Raw genomic sequence first — 16,256 nt, 5'->3', positions numbered from 1 at the left:
TCCTTTTTAAGAGGCAGCCTTTAGACATGCACAGTCACACTACATAAGGAGAATTTAAAATGGACTGCAGGGCTCCCCTTGCTGTATACTAAGTGTTCTGCCCTGCCATATCTATAACACTAATAACGTACATCATTTGTCAGAGGAAATTACATAGATTTGGTTTCTTAACCTGTCGCTTCACTTTATCTCCATAGTCCTTCTTTAGTTATAGTAGTAGCATGGAGTGTGCTGTACTTCCCACTCGTAATTCTATTGATTGAATCATTTTGTCCACTTCCCTGTAAGACTGCTTCAGTACATCTGCTAGTCAGTTCTGCATTTTTTTTTTAAAAGAATTACTACATCAAGTCGGCCCTCATTTACCCATAACACGTCTTGATTCATAGAGTTATATGTATGCATAATCATGTGTTGTATAATGAATTTGCGATACATAGTTCCAAATGTTTAGTAGGGTTCAGAGGAAAATGTTTTTCCTCAAATGACCTTTATTCAACCTCCATACATAAAACAGCCCAACTTCTCTCCCCAAATACGTTCTAGAATGGAATTTATCAATGCAGCATGGACATCTCAATTATAGCAAGATATCCCAAAACAACAGTTACATCTGTCACTACAACTCTTGTCTTCTCTATCCAGGGAACTCCGTTATACCCATGTGAACACTGCTAAATCTACCCTCCAAGTCATTCATCTGGTAGCCATATCTCCAAAAATGCATAACAATTTTTATGCATCAAGATTTCATCAGCACACAACTACATCACCTTCTTCAACTGACCCTATCCATTCTGAGCACACAGATTCACAACTGCCACTGTGAACCCAGTCAGCAAGTCAAAAATTCTTTATTCGGCTAATAAAAGCACAGAATAAATACACCAGCAGCAATTAGTAGGACGAGGCAACGGAACACCATCGATAGACAGCAAATACAGGTTACAGATATAATTTTCCCTAAAAACAAAAATGGTACAACCTAGCATGCAGAAGGGCAAAAGCAGAACTCCTCAGACTAATTAAGGAGGGGCTAGGGGGGGATAGCTTAAAACAAAGTAGGCGAGCCTACAAGAAACTTGTTGCCCACGCTAAGGCCGAATGGGAGGAAAATCAGTGGGAAGAACTCACCAAGGCCCTAGCGATCCAAAACCCTCGTCTGTTTTGGAGGATAGTGAGCGGGGGGGACGGGGAACCTACAATCGGCATTAGAGCCCAACATTGCTCCAGGGGTGTGGCAGGCACACTTCCAGTCTTTATACAGCTCTGAGCCGGGAGAATCTCCTGCTGTCACTGAGGCGGGCTGGCCGGGCTATGAGGGGGAGCCAATAACGCTGGGTGAGGTCACTGCTGCCATCTCAGCTCTGGCTTCTGGAAAGGCGCCGGGACTGGATGGCTTACCTGGGGATATGTTTAAGCAGGAGCCCACTGTCTGGGCGCCCTACCTCACTGCCCTTTTTAATGGAGTCCTTGGCGGCATGGAAATCCCTAGCACTTGGCTGGGGGCAGAGGTGGTCCCCATCTTCAAAAGGGGCTCGCCTCTGCTCCCAGCCAATTATAGACCCATCAGTTTAATAGACGTAGCACAGAAACTGTTTGGTAGGGTTTTGCTGAATCGGCTTCAGGATTGGATGGAGGAGGTGGGTGCCCTTAGTCCCTACCAGGCGGGATTCAGGAGGGGGGTATCCACAGTGGACCAGGTTTTCAGATTGAACCTTATCTATTGGAGGGCAGCAAAATTCGAGGGCGGTAGTTTGTACACAATTTTTGTGGACTTACGGGGGCCGCCTTCGATCTGGTGCCTAGGGGGAAACTTTGGAGCGTCCTGGCAGAGATGGGCGTTCCCCCGGACATCCTATTAATCTTACAGAGGCTGCATCATAACAATTATGCCTGAGTGAGGTGTGGGCGCTCGGGGGAACTGACTGATAGATTCCCCGTTGGCCGGGGGGTAAGACAGGGTTGTGTGTTGGCACCGACCCTGTTTTGCCTCTTCGTCAACGGGGTAATCGCTCACCTAAATGCTACCGATTATACTGACGCCCCCAAATTGAATGGCAGCAGGGTGCCCGCAATTATGTTTGCGGACGACACCCTGTTGCTATCCAAAACCCCAATGGGGATACAGAGGATCCTCGATTCCTTTGTAGCCTTCTGTACCGACAGGGGGCTAGAAATCAATGCGGCAAAAACCAAATTCATGGTTTTGAACCCGAGCCAAAAACTGCGGCCGAATCCGCAACTGGGAGCTGTACGACTCGAGAGAGTATCCACCTTTGAATATCTTGGTGTGACTCTCAACGAAACCATGTCTTGGGGATCCCACCAGACTAGGGCAAACCTCAAACTCACACAATCTACTGGGGGTATCGCCCGAATGATGACCGGATCATACCGCCCATTGGGGGCACTAATCCAGATATATAAGGCCCAGGCTAGGGGAGCGATCATATACGGGGCGGAATTGTGGGGTCATACACCTTGTCGGAGTCTGTCATTAACGGAAAACAAGTTTATAAGACGGATAGCCGCACTCCCGCCCAGTACCCCGCTCCTCCCCTTGAGGCTTGATTTGGGCCTACGACCGCTAGCCGATGAAATAAGTCTGAGACCCATAGCTTTCTGGCGTAGGCTGTGGAGCAGTAACGATCTCGCAGAATACAGGGCTGAATTGGTCGAATTATTGAACCATCCAAAAGCGCTCCACATTTCCTGGGTCAAAAACATCCAAGCCACTTGTATGGAAATAGGGCTCCCTGACTTATGGACGGAGCCGGCGAATGCCGCACTAAACATTTCCAAAAGGTCCCTGGCCAATATATACTATGAACAAAAATTAGCTAGGGCCCGAGCTATACAGGCAGAAGGGTCTTTATCCTCTGTGTTTTTGCAAAGCAAGGACCATTATAGGTTTGAGAAGGTATTGGATCCTATCTCCCCTGTACTCGCCAGAAAGCCGTTTCTCCAATGGAGATATGGCACGCTGCCCTTCCGGTCTTTTACAAGCACTTGGTCATCTTGCCCCACCACAAAGCAGTGCCCGGCCTGTGATGCCATGGAGGAAACTGATCTACATGTGGCTTTTTTTTGCCCAGCCTACAAGGTAGCTAGAAAATACTGGCTCCTCCCATTGATAAGGAATATGGGCTGCAGGGAATATGCACCAATGTACAGGATTTTAAAATCTGATGTCTCCGGCCCAACTGTTTTTGCATTAACAAAATTTCTTACTAAGGTTTGGCATACGCGCAACCGTATTTTAAAGATGTTGGGCCCTTCTTAAAATTTTAGATGCATAGCTTTTAAAGCATTCTTGTATATACATTCCAATGGTTTTATCCTTGTATGAACTGATTTATCTGTGATGTATATGTGTATTGTCTTCTTTTATGGCCAAATGGCCGAAATAAAGATTGGAAAGTAAAGTAAAGAATAAAAATAAGTATGTGACTCCCAGACTAAAAATTCAACATATAAAATTCATCCCAAAAAAAACAAGCATTTACAATGCAATGGTTTCGCCTTTGGAAAAGTTAGAGCTATTGGCATTGTAAATGACAAATTTTGTATTTATGTGTTTATGTGTTGGTTTTGAAAACAGATAAATTAGTGGCATTGTCATTTACATTGCCATTAGCTTAATCTGTCGCAAATGTGAGACCTATTGTACCCTACTGACGAGCTCAGCAGACAGCAATTACTACCACACACACACCCACCCAGAGCCAGCCACACACACACACACACACACACACACAGAGCCACACATACCCAGGGCCACACACACTGTGGTAAATATTTTACCGTATACGAGTTTGCCAGATAATTTCGGTCAAGTAAAGAAATAGCTCAATCAAATGAGAGGCAGAGTCCGTGGCATCAGAGTCATACGGGCTTTAATCATAAAGGATGACTCGAGTCATGGAAATCTATTCCATCAATACAAGGGTTCGGGTATGCAATGATGGCAGGAAAGATGTCAACGATTTATTAACAGTACATGACATATATAGTAAAATGACACAGTAGCAGTGAATACAGTAGGCGTGACAAGTGAAATGTATATGGTAAGAACACATGTGCGTAGCAAAAAGGCGTGAACAGGGGTGTGCTCGAAGGCGTATACTAGAAACGTCACAGAAAAGTGTCATAAGTGGGTGGATGCATAAAGAATTCTTGCAGAGTCAGCTGAAACCTGTGACCTGAATGCGCGCGCAGCTAATATGACGTGTGATTGACGTGCATCTGGAGGAAGCTAAGGGTCTGACTTTTAGCACTAGTAGAGGAGACAGAAGTCTGGCATGTCAGATCGACCTGTCCTTATAACATATCTGATATCTAGTATTTAGAGGATGTTTATTCTAGAGTAAAAGGTCTCTTGGGCAGAGGCTATTCTATACTGAATGTCAGTGCGTGCATAGGTGTCTGCGTGTCTACGTGCGGGGCCATGGGCCTACTCTGGTAACGGGAACCGTAAATTACTTGCACGGAGACAGGAAGACTTGCTCTTTGCTCTGTAGTCGGGGATATGTTTACCTAAATCACTAGACTGGAATGTGTTTGAGGAGCTGAGCTGGCTACGCTGATAACTTGAAGGTAAAATACTGTTTTTGGCAGGCAGACCAGGCTGAGCCGGGCACCGCTCGCTTGGCAGGAAGTAAGGCAGAGGTCAGGGATGCATCTCCATGCTGCAGCTTTCAGAGGCAGAGACAGAAGTGGCTTGAAGACAGAATTCAGGGCCTAGCTCGGCAGATTTGGTTACTGCTTGAGCCACATGTAATACTAAATTAAAACCTTGTCCATCAGTTTCACTGGAGTACATTATTTCATTCCCATCAGGCATTTGACTTTAGTATACTGAAAATGTTTCAACGAGCTTCAGTAACAGGCAAAGCATGAACAGCAAGGGCAGGAGCACAGCAATATTTATTGACACTATACAAAGAATAGGAAAAGTGGTTAAGGCCAGACATTTTTTCCGGATCACACCGTGCTGATATTTGTATGCCTGCCATAGGTACAAATTAAGGTCTGAGACTGAAAACAAGTGCCTATTCTGTGGGCAGTTTGTAAAAGATGTGCTGTTTGCGTGAGTCCATGATCCTGCTGCCAGGAAGACCCACAATAAAATACATGAGCTGCCCAAAACACCTGAATTCTGCCTGCTTCTCAAGGTTTACTTGCAGTCAATTTATGCATTTTTTAAACCGTAATTTTGCTTTGCATGTCAGTGATTTGAAAAATGGTCAGCTTTCACCCATATGGCAAATTAGTGGATTATTTCTCCCACCACAAATTCCGTAAATCGCTCCATGAAATCAATCATAGATTTCTTTAAAGCTCAAACCTGCACAACTCACTCGTGCAGACTTTCCAGGAGGTGGAAAACAAGAGAATATCATGTGAAATTGTAAATGTAACAATTGTTCTTTTTCCATAGAAAGAATATGGTTCCCCAGGGAAAAGCGCTTCACCTACGCCTCTGTTAGAGACAAGCGTCTTCCATTCACCCAAGAAAGTCACCTGTATCTCTCACTAGAGCAACCCAGTGTTAATGCACTGTGTGCAAGCCCACATGCTGAAGAAATCTAAAAATATACAAGCCTACATGTTTGCAAGTATTCGTCTATTTGTGGGGGGTAGGTAGATCATGCTAAAATTATCCAAACCTAGGCTATAACTAATATTCACAACATTGGAAAATCTGTCACCCTAGCTTAATAATGGTGTGATATTTATGAATGGAAAATACTTTTCCCACATCTAAATGCCATGCTGGTTTTAATGTTTTTGAAATATAGCCTGGAGCTAAGGAAGCGAGGGGCAGGGCAGTGTGTGAACTAAAGGGTCAAGAAGCTGCGAGGGCAGTGATTGATCAGAGACAAAAAGGAGCACAGGAGAAGGGGTAGTGTGTGAGGAGAAGGGACAGGGAGCTGTGAGGGCAGTGTGTGAGCAGAAGTGGTTGCGAGTGGAGACAGCATTAAGTCTTCAGATGGGGCCCAGAAGAGAGGCAGTGTATGAACGGGGGCAGTTTGTGAACAGAAATGGCAGAGAGGGCAACGAGTGTTCAGCGATGGCATGCAGCAGAGAAGGCACATAGCGCGAGCTCGACCCGCAGGTATCGGAGAGCATAAGTTACATAACACAAGGTCACCCCTCCCCCTCCCCCTCCCCCTCTAATTCGATCCTGGCTCTCGCGGCGATAGCTCGGGCCACAACGCCACGTCCTGTACCATACTTCCCGTTTCCTACTGTTAAGTGCCAGAGACGCTCTCTCAAAGTTGCAAGGGCATCAGCGCGTGCCGCACAAGAGGCATAAGGATAACACAGACACGGCAGGTGTGCTGTTTGTCCGGCCAAACGTCCGCATACAAGGTTGGGGTGTTGTTAGCCTGATCAACATCTTGTGATCCTGGGCAGATTTATGAATGTCATCGAATTAGCAGAAAAGGTGTATGGTCCTGGCGTGCGATATGGGTGCCCCCGTAAAGAGCATCAATGCTGGAGTCGGAGTATGGGTCCGAGGTCAAGGGGCCCACGGTTCGGCAGCCGAAGAAAAGGCCGCAAGGAGTCTAATTACAAAGGAAGGGGGCTTCTCAGGTGGACGTTCATGGCGCGGCCTGCACGACCCGCTGCCAGCTCGGGGGGCTTTCAGCCGGAGTGAAGGCTGGGACTCGGTGAGGACAGTGAGTGCACCCTGTGCCCGGGCCCCAGAGTGCCCCGCCGCTTCGGGCCCTCGGGGCGTGGGCATTGGGGCACCTGGGGGTGGCAGAGACACCTGCGAGCTTAGAGGGGGACGGGGGCGCAGCGATGCTCGGGGTGGCAGCATGGCAAGGAGACCCGGGGGCTGGTGGAGGCTGCCGGGTTGGTGGGCTGTGTAGAGGGGTGGTTTATGTGGCCACTTATTGGTCTGCGGGTGAAAGCATCTGGGTTCCCGATCATTCGATGTGACTCTCACGGGAAAAGGGAGTGAGTTCCAGAGTTTTGCGGCCAAAGGAGCGAGCATCGCTCTCCGGATGCGTGGGGATATCTAATGCTATTCTTTACAAAATCACGCCCCCGCCTCACGGTTTATTCCACTCGGGTTGTGGCCAGTGTGCCCCGCGTGGAGCCCAAACACACATGTGCCATGGTTGAAGCTCAACCCTGGCATGCGAGACCTTCGTGGACCTCCTGCACCAAACCCACGCTCTGAGGGGGTTTAAATCTGCGTTTCTCCGCGAGAGCAGCAGTGAATCAATGACACTTCAAGGCGCTCCCGTGTCGGCGCTTCCTGTCGGTGGGTTTCATATCACTTGGCAAGTTTGAGGCTCGTTGATAACTTCTCACTGCTCTCAAGGAAGCGACTTTCCGGCGGATTACCAACCAATCAAAGCGGGCCTGGCACCGCTTGCCCTGCCAGGGGTCGAGGCAGCAGCGGTGGTGCCCAGCGCCGCCTGGCACTGCTGGAGGGGGCACCGGCTGCGAGAGGAAGGAATGGGTTTGTGGGAATCTTTCTGTGCGTGGCCTCGCCCCGGGGGGTCGGGGCCTCACACGAGCCCCGCACTGACACCCCCAGGCGGGGGGGGGGGGGGGGGGGGGGTATGTGCCCAGGATCACACGAGGCTTCAGCGCTGCCCCTGGGACGGGGCGGACTTGTACCCTCCTGACCCCACCCGGCCGGGGCAGGCATGTCTGGAGAGGATCTGCGGGGGGCGGGCTGCTCTCTCTGGGGGGGATAGCACTCCCCCTCCCCCGCTCTCTGATTGGCTGTTTCAGTCTGGACCCCTCAAGGGCTGACACCAGAGTCCCCCCTCCCCCCAGGGAGGGTTTTAGGAGAGAGGAGGGTGGACGGGACACACACGCACACATACACTCATTCACACCCATACATTTACACACGTGCACACACACACATCATTCACAACACTCCTTCCCAAAAATTCAAATATACACGCATGCACCAAACATAAAAAGAATCGATTCACACTTACCTGCATCTCTCTGCCTCGGAAGTCCCAGGAGGGGGAGTCACAGCACGAAGGCCCAGTGTGTTGCCGTCTGCGGCTCGGGGGAATGTCCTGAAAAATAATGGTTACCTGTTGTCCTTCATGCGGCCCTGGGTCCTAGTGCCTCCCACAGGGCTCGTGGCTCATGCTGGGCGAGTCGGGCTTCCCTCCTCCGCTCTCGGCTGGCAGCAACTCAAGCACGCACCCCGAGCCGCCGCCAATGCTGCTGGAGGAGCCCGGGAGGAGGCGCGGCTTCTCCCCCTCCCATGGAGTCCCGATGGCTGAGCCTGGCCGCCATACTTCTTGTGGGCGGGAGAGGACGAGGGGGGCGGGAAAGGACACGGACGTCGGGAGGGAGGCGGGAAACGTGGGGACGGCGGGAGGAGGGACACAAGGCAGGACAGCAGCAAGCACGGCCCGGCCGGAGGAGACTCGGGGGCGTTCCCGGCGTCGCGTGACGTCGGCAAAAGGCAAAGAATCTCGGGAACGCCCCCGTGTCTGGTCCGGCATTGATGGACAGGCCCCTCGTCCAATGGCTAGGCTCCATTTATGGAGCCAGCCAATGAATGACGAGGGCCGACCCAAAGCCACACTACAGTTCTCATAAGATTTCTCCTGCGCAAAAGCTGCTTGCGCAGCTTTTTGCAGTCGAAACCTAAAAAGGGTTATATACAATTAATCAAAGAGAGGGCAAATTAATCTAGACAGGAGAAAAACGTTTTCCTAATTCTTATAACACTCGAAAAATAGCCTGCAACTCCAAAGCACACAGTGGGTGAGGCAGGTATAATAATGCTGGGCTTGCTTGGACAAACTGGCATGGTCTCAAAAGCAGGAGAATATATTTTTTACGCAGAGGGACATTACATTCACAAAAAAGAGTAACGTCCAAAGTGCCCTGATCAGAAAAATTGTCACATGGACATCGCCTCGAGTACCCGGGATTCAACAACCCTTTTGGAAAGGCTAGTAGCCAATGGTTAAGATTTAGTCTGAATCTGGTTAACAGGAAAATATGATGGACGTTATTGACAAGAAACATGTATGGCTGTGCCCGTGGGCATGGACTAAGCGTAATGTAAGCTCTCCCAGTAGGAGTAGCAATTTCCATACCTTCCCTGTGCTCCTGTCGCCTGACCACAAACACAGATTTTATCCTCCTGATGTCAACAAAACGTAGAAATTTGGGGTTTGTCTAGAGATCGGGACAACCCAGACCTCTCATCTGCTCCGCTATGTCCACTAGCCAGGGAATACGAAAAGCCCCCTCTAGTGCCATACAATCTGCTCTAACAAGTTGATTCAAAGTGGGGACTGGGGAGGACCAAAATCTCATCCATTGTACTAAAGGTGCAACTGCTGCATAATCCGAAATGTATTGCATGCCAAGCTCTTCATGCAATGTAAATGCAGGGATACACTGGGGACATCGAGGAGTCTACGCAAAAAACTATTTTCCACCGCTTGTAGATCTTTTACACCCTTGTATCCCCACATCACAGCCATTTGAATACATTTTTCCCCATACACTCTTAACAGTGCAGGGACGGGCTTTGTACCCAGCCTTTTTGCAAAGTCTACGTTAGCCCCCACCGCTCTTGCCTGGACGTTCTTTTGTGTGATCTCCGATTGACCCAAGTCCCATTATTGTCAAACAACACGCCCAGATAGGCGAAAGTTTGGACTCACCCTCACACCCCCTCACCTCTGCACGCCACACACCACCACCACATCATCACTCAGCGACACCACCACATCATCACTCAGCGACACCACCACATCATCACTCAGCACCACAACAGCACTGTCCTTGCTTGCTACCAACAAGCATTGCCATTGGACTTGCATTAGGAAAGTGTAAGCTATTGGCTTTGTGAATAACAATGGTATTAATTTATATATTTTCAAAGCCAACACATTTAAAAAAAAAAAAGTTGTAATTTACAATACCAATAGCTCACACTTTCCTAATGCGAGACCTATTGCATTGCAAATGCTTGTGTGCTTCCCCACCAATAAATGTAGGTTAATACACTGGTCTAACGTCCTTTTTCCCTGTCCGAAACCATACTGCAGGTCCGAGACAATATTGAACTTGTCCAGCCAGGTGGTTAACTGATGCAGAACCACTTTCACTATGATTTTTGCAGCGGAGTCCAGAAGGGAAATCGGTTGATAACATGCTTGATCACCCCTCAAGCCTTTTTAAAAACAGGTAAAATAGTGCCCATTAACCAAGAAAAGGGAAGATCACAGGAACAAGCAGCATTATAAACCTGCATCAGGATCCTGGCCGAAGTTAAGGAGTCTGCTTTACACAAATCAGCCTGCACTCCATCCGGGCCTGGCACTTTCCCTCCAGCAGTAGCAGCGATTGTTTTTTGTACCTCTTCAATATTAAAATGCAATGAGGCATTATCTATACCAGGGTCCCACTGTATATCGGGCCCCCTACCTCATCCCCACTACACATCCCTTCAAAATGTGGGAACCATCTTTCGGTAGCTATGGTGCAGTCTGTTTTAGAGTTTGCTGTATCTGAAAAGTAGTGACTATTGACCACTCTCCAGAACTTTGTACTGTCCGATAGCACACATGCCTCATCTAGTGCCTTCCAAGCCTGGGCCCTAATAGTGTTCTTCCTGTTTTGGATTATGGATTTACTCCTGTGAACCCATCGTAGCAACCACCTTTTGTCCTGCTCCCTAAAGTACACTGTAATGACAACTCTTGCACAAATGTAATTTAACACCCTGCAGTAAAGAAGGTACAATAGGGTATCATTGCCTAAACAGCCCCCTCCTTCGTTAGCTCCTTCTCAAGAACCTCATTCACACATCCTAGAATATATGTATTGCACATCAGGGGTGGTTAATATAATGGCAACAAACAAAGAAATACAACAGATAAAGAGGTAAGTAAATATTGTTTTTACAGGCATAAACTTAATATACACATACTTCCTCCCAACAGTTTAATTAGCCTAAAGTTCATCACTTGTTGGGGGGTGGGTCCTATTGCTTTAGTTCTGCCACACTCCAAGGTCTTCCTCAACCAAGGCTCCCTTCCTGCTGCCCTTAAAACAGGACAGGTTACCCCACTTCTTAAGACACCCTCTGCTGATGCAAAATATCTCATCAACTTCTGCCCTATCACCAAACTCCCTTTTCTTTGGCTTTTAAATGCATAGTTTTATTTTTTATTGATATTTGCAAAAGATAACACAGCCATGAGCCTACAACCCTGGGGCCAGCAGCATGAGAAGAAAAATAAACTCATCTCCATAAGGATAACACAGCCTTTTAGCCGACAACCCTGGGGTCCGGCGGCGAAGTAGGTATATACGCCTTCTAGTCCATACACATATGCACAATATTAGTAATTAGCATGCTTAATTGCCTACGAAATGTACATTTACACTTGTGATTGGACATCTTCCCTTTCTACTAAAACGCCCCTTCTGGGGTGAGGATTATTCCTCCGAATTTGGAACATACAAATATTACGAACAAAGCCCCCCCCCTCCCCAATTAGACACACACAGCACCACAGTCTAGTCGCCCAGCACCAAAGTCCCTTCGGTAACCCAAACTCAGCCAAGCGTTAGCAGCTCAAGGCGGGCAGGTGCCGAGCACCCCAGTTCAATTTCTGCAAGCACACAAATCGTACCAGAAGGAAATATTTGAGTCCCATAAATCGAACTCAATTCCACTTTCATTTTGAACACACTCCTCTTTAGACCCATCCCTGCATCCTCCTCTAATACTAGGGAGCCATGGTCCGGATACCTGATGTTCCCCTATAACCCCCCCAAAGCGCCGCCTTCAGTGGCTCGCCAATGTTACCTCATCTGTGTTGTCCGAAGAGCCTAAGAGAGGCACTCCGCCATATCGCGCATCCTCGGGTTCACCCTCTGTTTCACTGCTTCTTAAAATGTGTTTGATACAAGACCCAGAAGTTTTTCGGGCGACTGGTGGGGGGTAGCAACTCGCTATAGTGTTCAGTTTGCGTGCAGCAGTAAAGCATATCATGCGCCCAGAGTTTAGTAGAGGGTAGCGGCCCTCTCATCCAACACAGCGCCACCACATGTCTAGCCATGAGCATTCCCATGTCTGTGAGCCTCCGGACCGCAACTGGGAGTCCCCTGGAATGACCAAGGAGTGCCAGCGCGGGATCAGGAGTCAGCTCCAGTTCCAATATCTTGTTTATTTCGGTGAAGATGCTACCCCAATAGGCCTGTATACACGGGCATTGCCATGCCAGGTGTAAAAAGTCAGCAACAGGCACGTGGCACCTCTCACATTCAGCCGACAGGCGGAGACCATATCTGTAGAGCCTCTCTGGGGTGTAGTAAACTCTTTGGAGAAACTTAAAATGTATCAGTCTATACTTCACATTTAAGGATATCTTCCTAGTGTTCACACAACAGTAGCGCCACATGTCATCATCAATCGAGACCTGTAGGTCTCTTTATCACGCCACCCTTGCCTTCATGAGCTGGTGTTCCCTGTGAGACATTGCGAGTTAGTACAAATTTGTCAGTATTTTGAGGGGTGACTCAGTTTTCATAACATAAGTAAGTTCCGGGACCTCCGGTGGTTCCGCCAGGTCCAACCCCAGCAAATCCAAAAGAGCGCTATGTACTCTATGGAACTGGAAGTGGAGCAACAAGGGAACACCACTACTAGTACCTGCCACCTGGTCCCAGGTTTTGACCGTACCGTCTTGGAAAAGGTCTCCCGCCACACGAATGCCAAGTTTATGCAGAGCGTGGACCACCCCTTTCTCTCCAATGGGGGAAAGCCATAGTGCCCAATTCAAAGGCATGATAGGCGAGTAGAGCAAAACTCCTCTCTGGGCCTGCAAGAGAGAGTGCCAAGCGTGGTTCGTCGCTGTGATAGAGTCTAAAATACCAGTTCTTCGATCTATTGGCTTAAATACCGTAGCCGGTAGGTGAAGTGGGTCAGCGAACATTCTTTCCATGCGCACATGTGAGATATGGGCGTCGCCATGTATCCACGTGTGTAATCGGGAAGACTGAGCCACTCAATAGTATAGTCCTAGATCCGGAGCTCAGAGGCCCCCATGTTGTATGGCAGTGTGAGTAATGTCCACTTCGCTCTAGGTTGCTTGCCCGCCCATGCCAGTTTGATCATTAGCTGTGTCAGTCTCTGAAAGAAAGCCTTCGACAGCACAATCGGAATAGCGTTGAACAAAAATAATAGGAGTCTAGGCAATACCACCATTTTCATGATGGCGATACATCCCGAAAGGGGAAGCTTGCACCAAGACTCTACATCGTCCTCTAGTCTACTGAACGCCACCCCGTAGTTTTCATTGAGCAAGTTTTCGGAGTCAGTGTGAAGCCGAACGCCTAAATATCTAATCGGGTCCAAGGACCACTGGAGTGGAAACTCCATGTCAAATTGCCGGGTAGTCGGCGTGAGTGGGAAGGCCATCGATTTCGCCCAGTTCACTCTTAGACCCGAAAGGGCACTGAAGGGTACCACCTCCCTGAGCAACGATGATAAGTTATGTTCTGAGTCTCGAACATACAGCAGGGTGTCATCTGCATACATCGAGACAACGATTTTGTATGTGGGGAAGCTTATGCCTTCATTGCTGTCGTATTCCCGCAACGCGCAAGCAAGCGGCTCCGCCACCAGGGCGTATAGCAATGGGGAGAGGGGGCAGCCCTGTCTCGTCCAAACTCCCTTTTCTTGCTAAAACTAGAGAACGTTGTGTGGCGAAGAAACTTTCCCAACATATCAAGGTCAACTCCCTCCTTGACGAATACCAATCTGGTTTTACCCAAGGCTGCAGTACCGAAACAGCCCTACTTCAAGTGAATGATGATGCTCTGCAAATACTTGACTCTGGTGAATCCTGTATCCTGATCCTTCGTGACCTATCCGCAGCCGTTGACACATCACAACACTCTTTAGAACACTTTAAAGCTAAGAATGGGTTTTGAAGGCACAGTCAGCCGCGGTCGGTAGTGTGATGACCTGCAGGGCGGTGACGTGGGGAGGGGCAGGGTAGTAATGTATGGATTACGGAGTTTTACAGGTAAGTAAACAAATAAATCTAACGAATTTAGTTGCGCGCACTGCATCGCATTTGGTGATGCAGTGCACGCAACGAAATTGGTTTTATTTATTTATGTTTACTTACCTGTAAAACTCCGTAATCCATACATTACTACCCCCCACCCTGACCCTCCCCCCACCCCACGTCACCGCCCTGCAGGTCATCCCACTACCGACCGCGGCTGGGCACAGTGCTCAAATGGTTCGAATTGTTCCGCTCTTGCAGATCCCAGATGATCAGAATAGCAATTTGTCTCTCCACTTCAATAGCTGTTGGGACAAGGCGTACTTCAAGGCTCAATCCTCGCACCCACACTGTTCAACCTTTACACTGAACCACTGAGGTAATCTAAAAAAATCTGCATTCCATTATCACCTATATGCGGATGACAACCAAATCTACCTAAAGGTATCTTCCATTCATGACATTTCAATCCCCTACACTACTCAACTCCATCCACCCCTGGCTGTCAACTGATAAAATAATACGGAATCCTTCCAAAACAGAATTCCTTATCCTCTCGACCTCAATATCTCCTCCTCCTATCCAATCTTGGACGAACAATCTGAACATTCTCAACAACAAGCCTATCATTGTTGACAATTCCAAATCTCTAGGCGTCATCCTAGACTAAAGGCTTAACTTACAGTCCCATATCAATAGCGTCGCCAACAATGCATGCTACCAACTGCGCCTTCGCTTGGGTGGGGGGGGCGCTTCTTTCCTGAGCAAGACCTAAAAACCTTGGACCAATCATTGTTCATTCCAGATTGGACTATTGCAACTCTCTCCTTGCTGGCCTCCCCAAATCCCACTTTTCCACTCTAAAATTCATCCTCCCCTCAGCTGCTTACCTTATATATGGAGCTAAAAGAAATGATCACACCCCACCCATACTGTTGTCTCTTCGCTGGCTTCCAATTTACAAGACTGCCTGTATCACCGACAAAGCCTTGCACACCTCCACCTCATGCTATCTGGCTAATAAACTCAAAATCTCAGGCAGCTCTAGCCCTTCACACAATGCGGAAAACTTACTGCTTGAACCTCCTACCTACAAAAGGGAAAGATTTATGGCTTAAACCTTCTCTGGTAATGCGGCCAGAAACTGGAACTCACTTCCTCCATCCCTTCGAACCATCACCTGTTTCCAGACCTCCAAAACAGGTCTTAAAATACTCCTCCTCCAAAGGTACTTCCTGGAATAATTCAACCCATTTCTTGACCCTTACTGCCATCAAGCACTCACGTGAGGTCACATTTGAAATATGTATTTTACTCCTCTTTTAACCGAACGCCTTTTACTTTTTACAATATAAATGTGCAACGTGTTAGCTTTGTAACTGCATATATGTAACTTGTTAACGTGTTTAGTCAATCTTGTGTAACTTACCTGGTTCTTTTGCACAGCGCTGACACCTTTGGGTAAAGTTCGCTTTATATAAAACTTCATACCATACTTAGCACGTCCCCGACAACCCTGCACCCTTTCAAGAATAGGATGTTCCAAATCTCTTCTACCCTGCACCCACCAACCACTGACGCCCGCCTCATCTTACCCAGGCCGACACCCACTCTAAACTCTGCTACTAGCCACTGATTTTAACCCACCTGCACCACACTAAAGCCAGTTTCCACCCACTGCCTTTTGGATATTTGGCCCCACCACTGCCCCTACGTAGGGACGTTCAATACGGTCTCCCGGGCTGGCGCTTGCACTCACCCAACAGATGGGGGCTCACGGGCTGCGGTTGTGTGTGGTCCTGGTGCTGGTGAGTCTCCTCGCCGGCTCTCGTCTCCGCTTCCACTGGCTCACAGCCCTCAGATCGCGCCGCCATTTCCCCCCTCCGCTTTCAAACACCGGAGGTGCCTCTGGCGCGGTGCATCATGGGGGCCGAGGGCACGCCCCTCGCGTGACAGAGTGATATCTTGCGTGACAACCGACACGAGCTACAGGCCCCGGTACACACCAGTTTAACTCAAAATTGTGTCCAAAATATGATATGTGGAAAACAATCCTGTATTAGTTGTGGCGTCACAGTACTAGTAATAGGGCCAATGAAGATACCTTAGCTGTAGTCATAGAAAAGGGACAACAGACGCCTGTGTCATTTCTTTCGGAGAATGCGGCGGCCACCTAGACTGACTCAGACAAGAAGACATCACCTTAAAAAA

The 16,256-nt window shown here is 48.4% G+C and overlaps 1 protein-coding gene across 1 annotated transcript in view; it reads right to left on the bottom strand.

Annotated features, from left to right (window-relative positions):
• Positions 1 to 16,037, bottom strand: part of MAD2L1BP (MAD2L1 binding protein) — a 46,712-nt gene extending 30,675 nt beyond the window's left edge. The window contains exon 1 of the mRNA XM_078647472.1: positions 15,805 to 16,037. Coding sequence (XP_078503598.1) covers positions 15,805 to 15,919 — 115 coding nt within the window. The 5' untranslated portion in view covers positions 15,920 to 16,037. The remainder of the gene's footprint in view (positions 1 to 15,804) is intronic.
• Between the last annotated feature and the right edge of the window lie 219 nt (positions 16,038 to 16,256).

Source organism: Lissotriton helveticus, chromosome 6 (assembly GCF_964261635.1).
Source record: "Lissotriton helveticus chromosome 6, aLisHel1.1, whole genome shotgun sequence".
In the NCBI taxonomy this organism is placed as follows: Eukaryota; Metazoa; Chordata; class Amphibia; order Caudata; family Salamandridae; genus Lissotriton; species Lissotriton helveticus.
The sequence above is the reverse complement of the archived record's forward strand: the minus strand, read 5'-3'. Positions and strand labels throughout refer to the sequence as shown.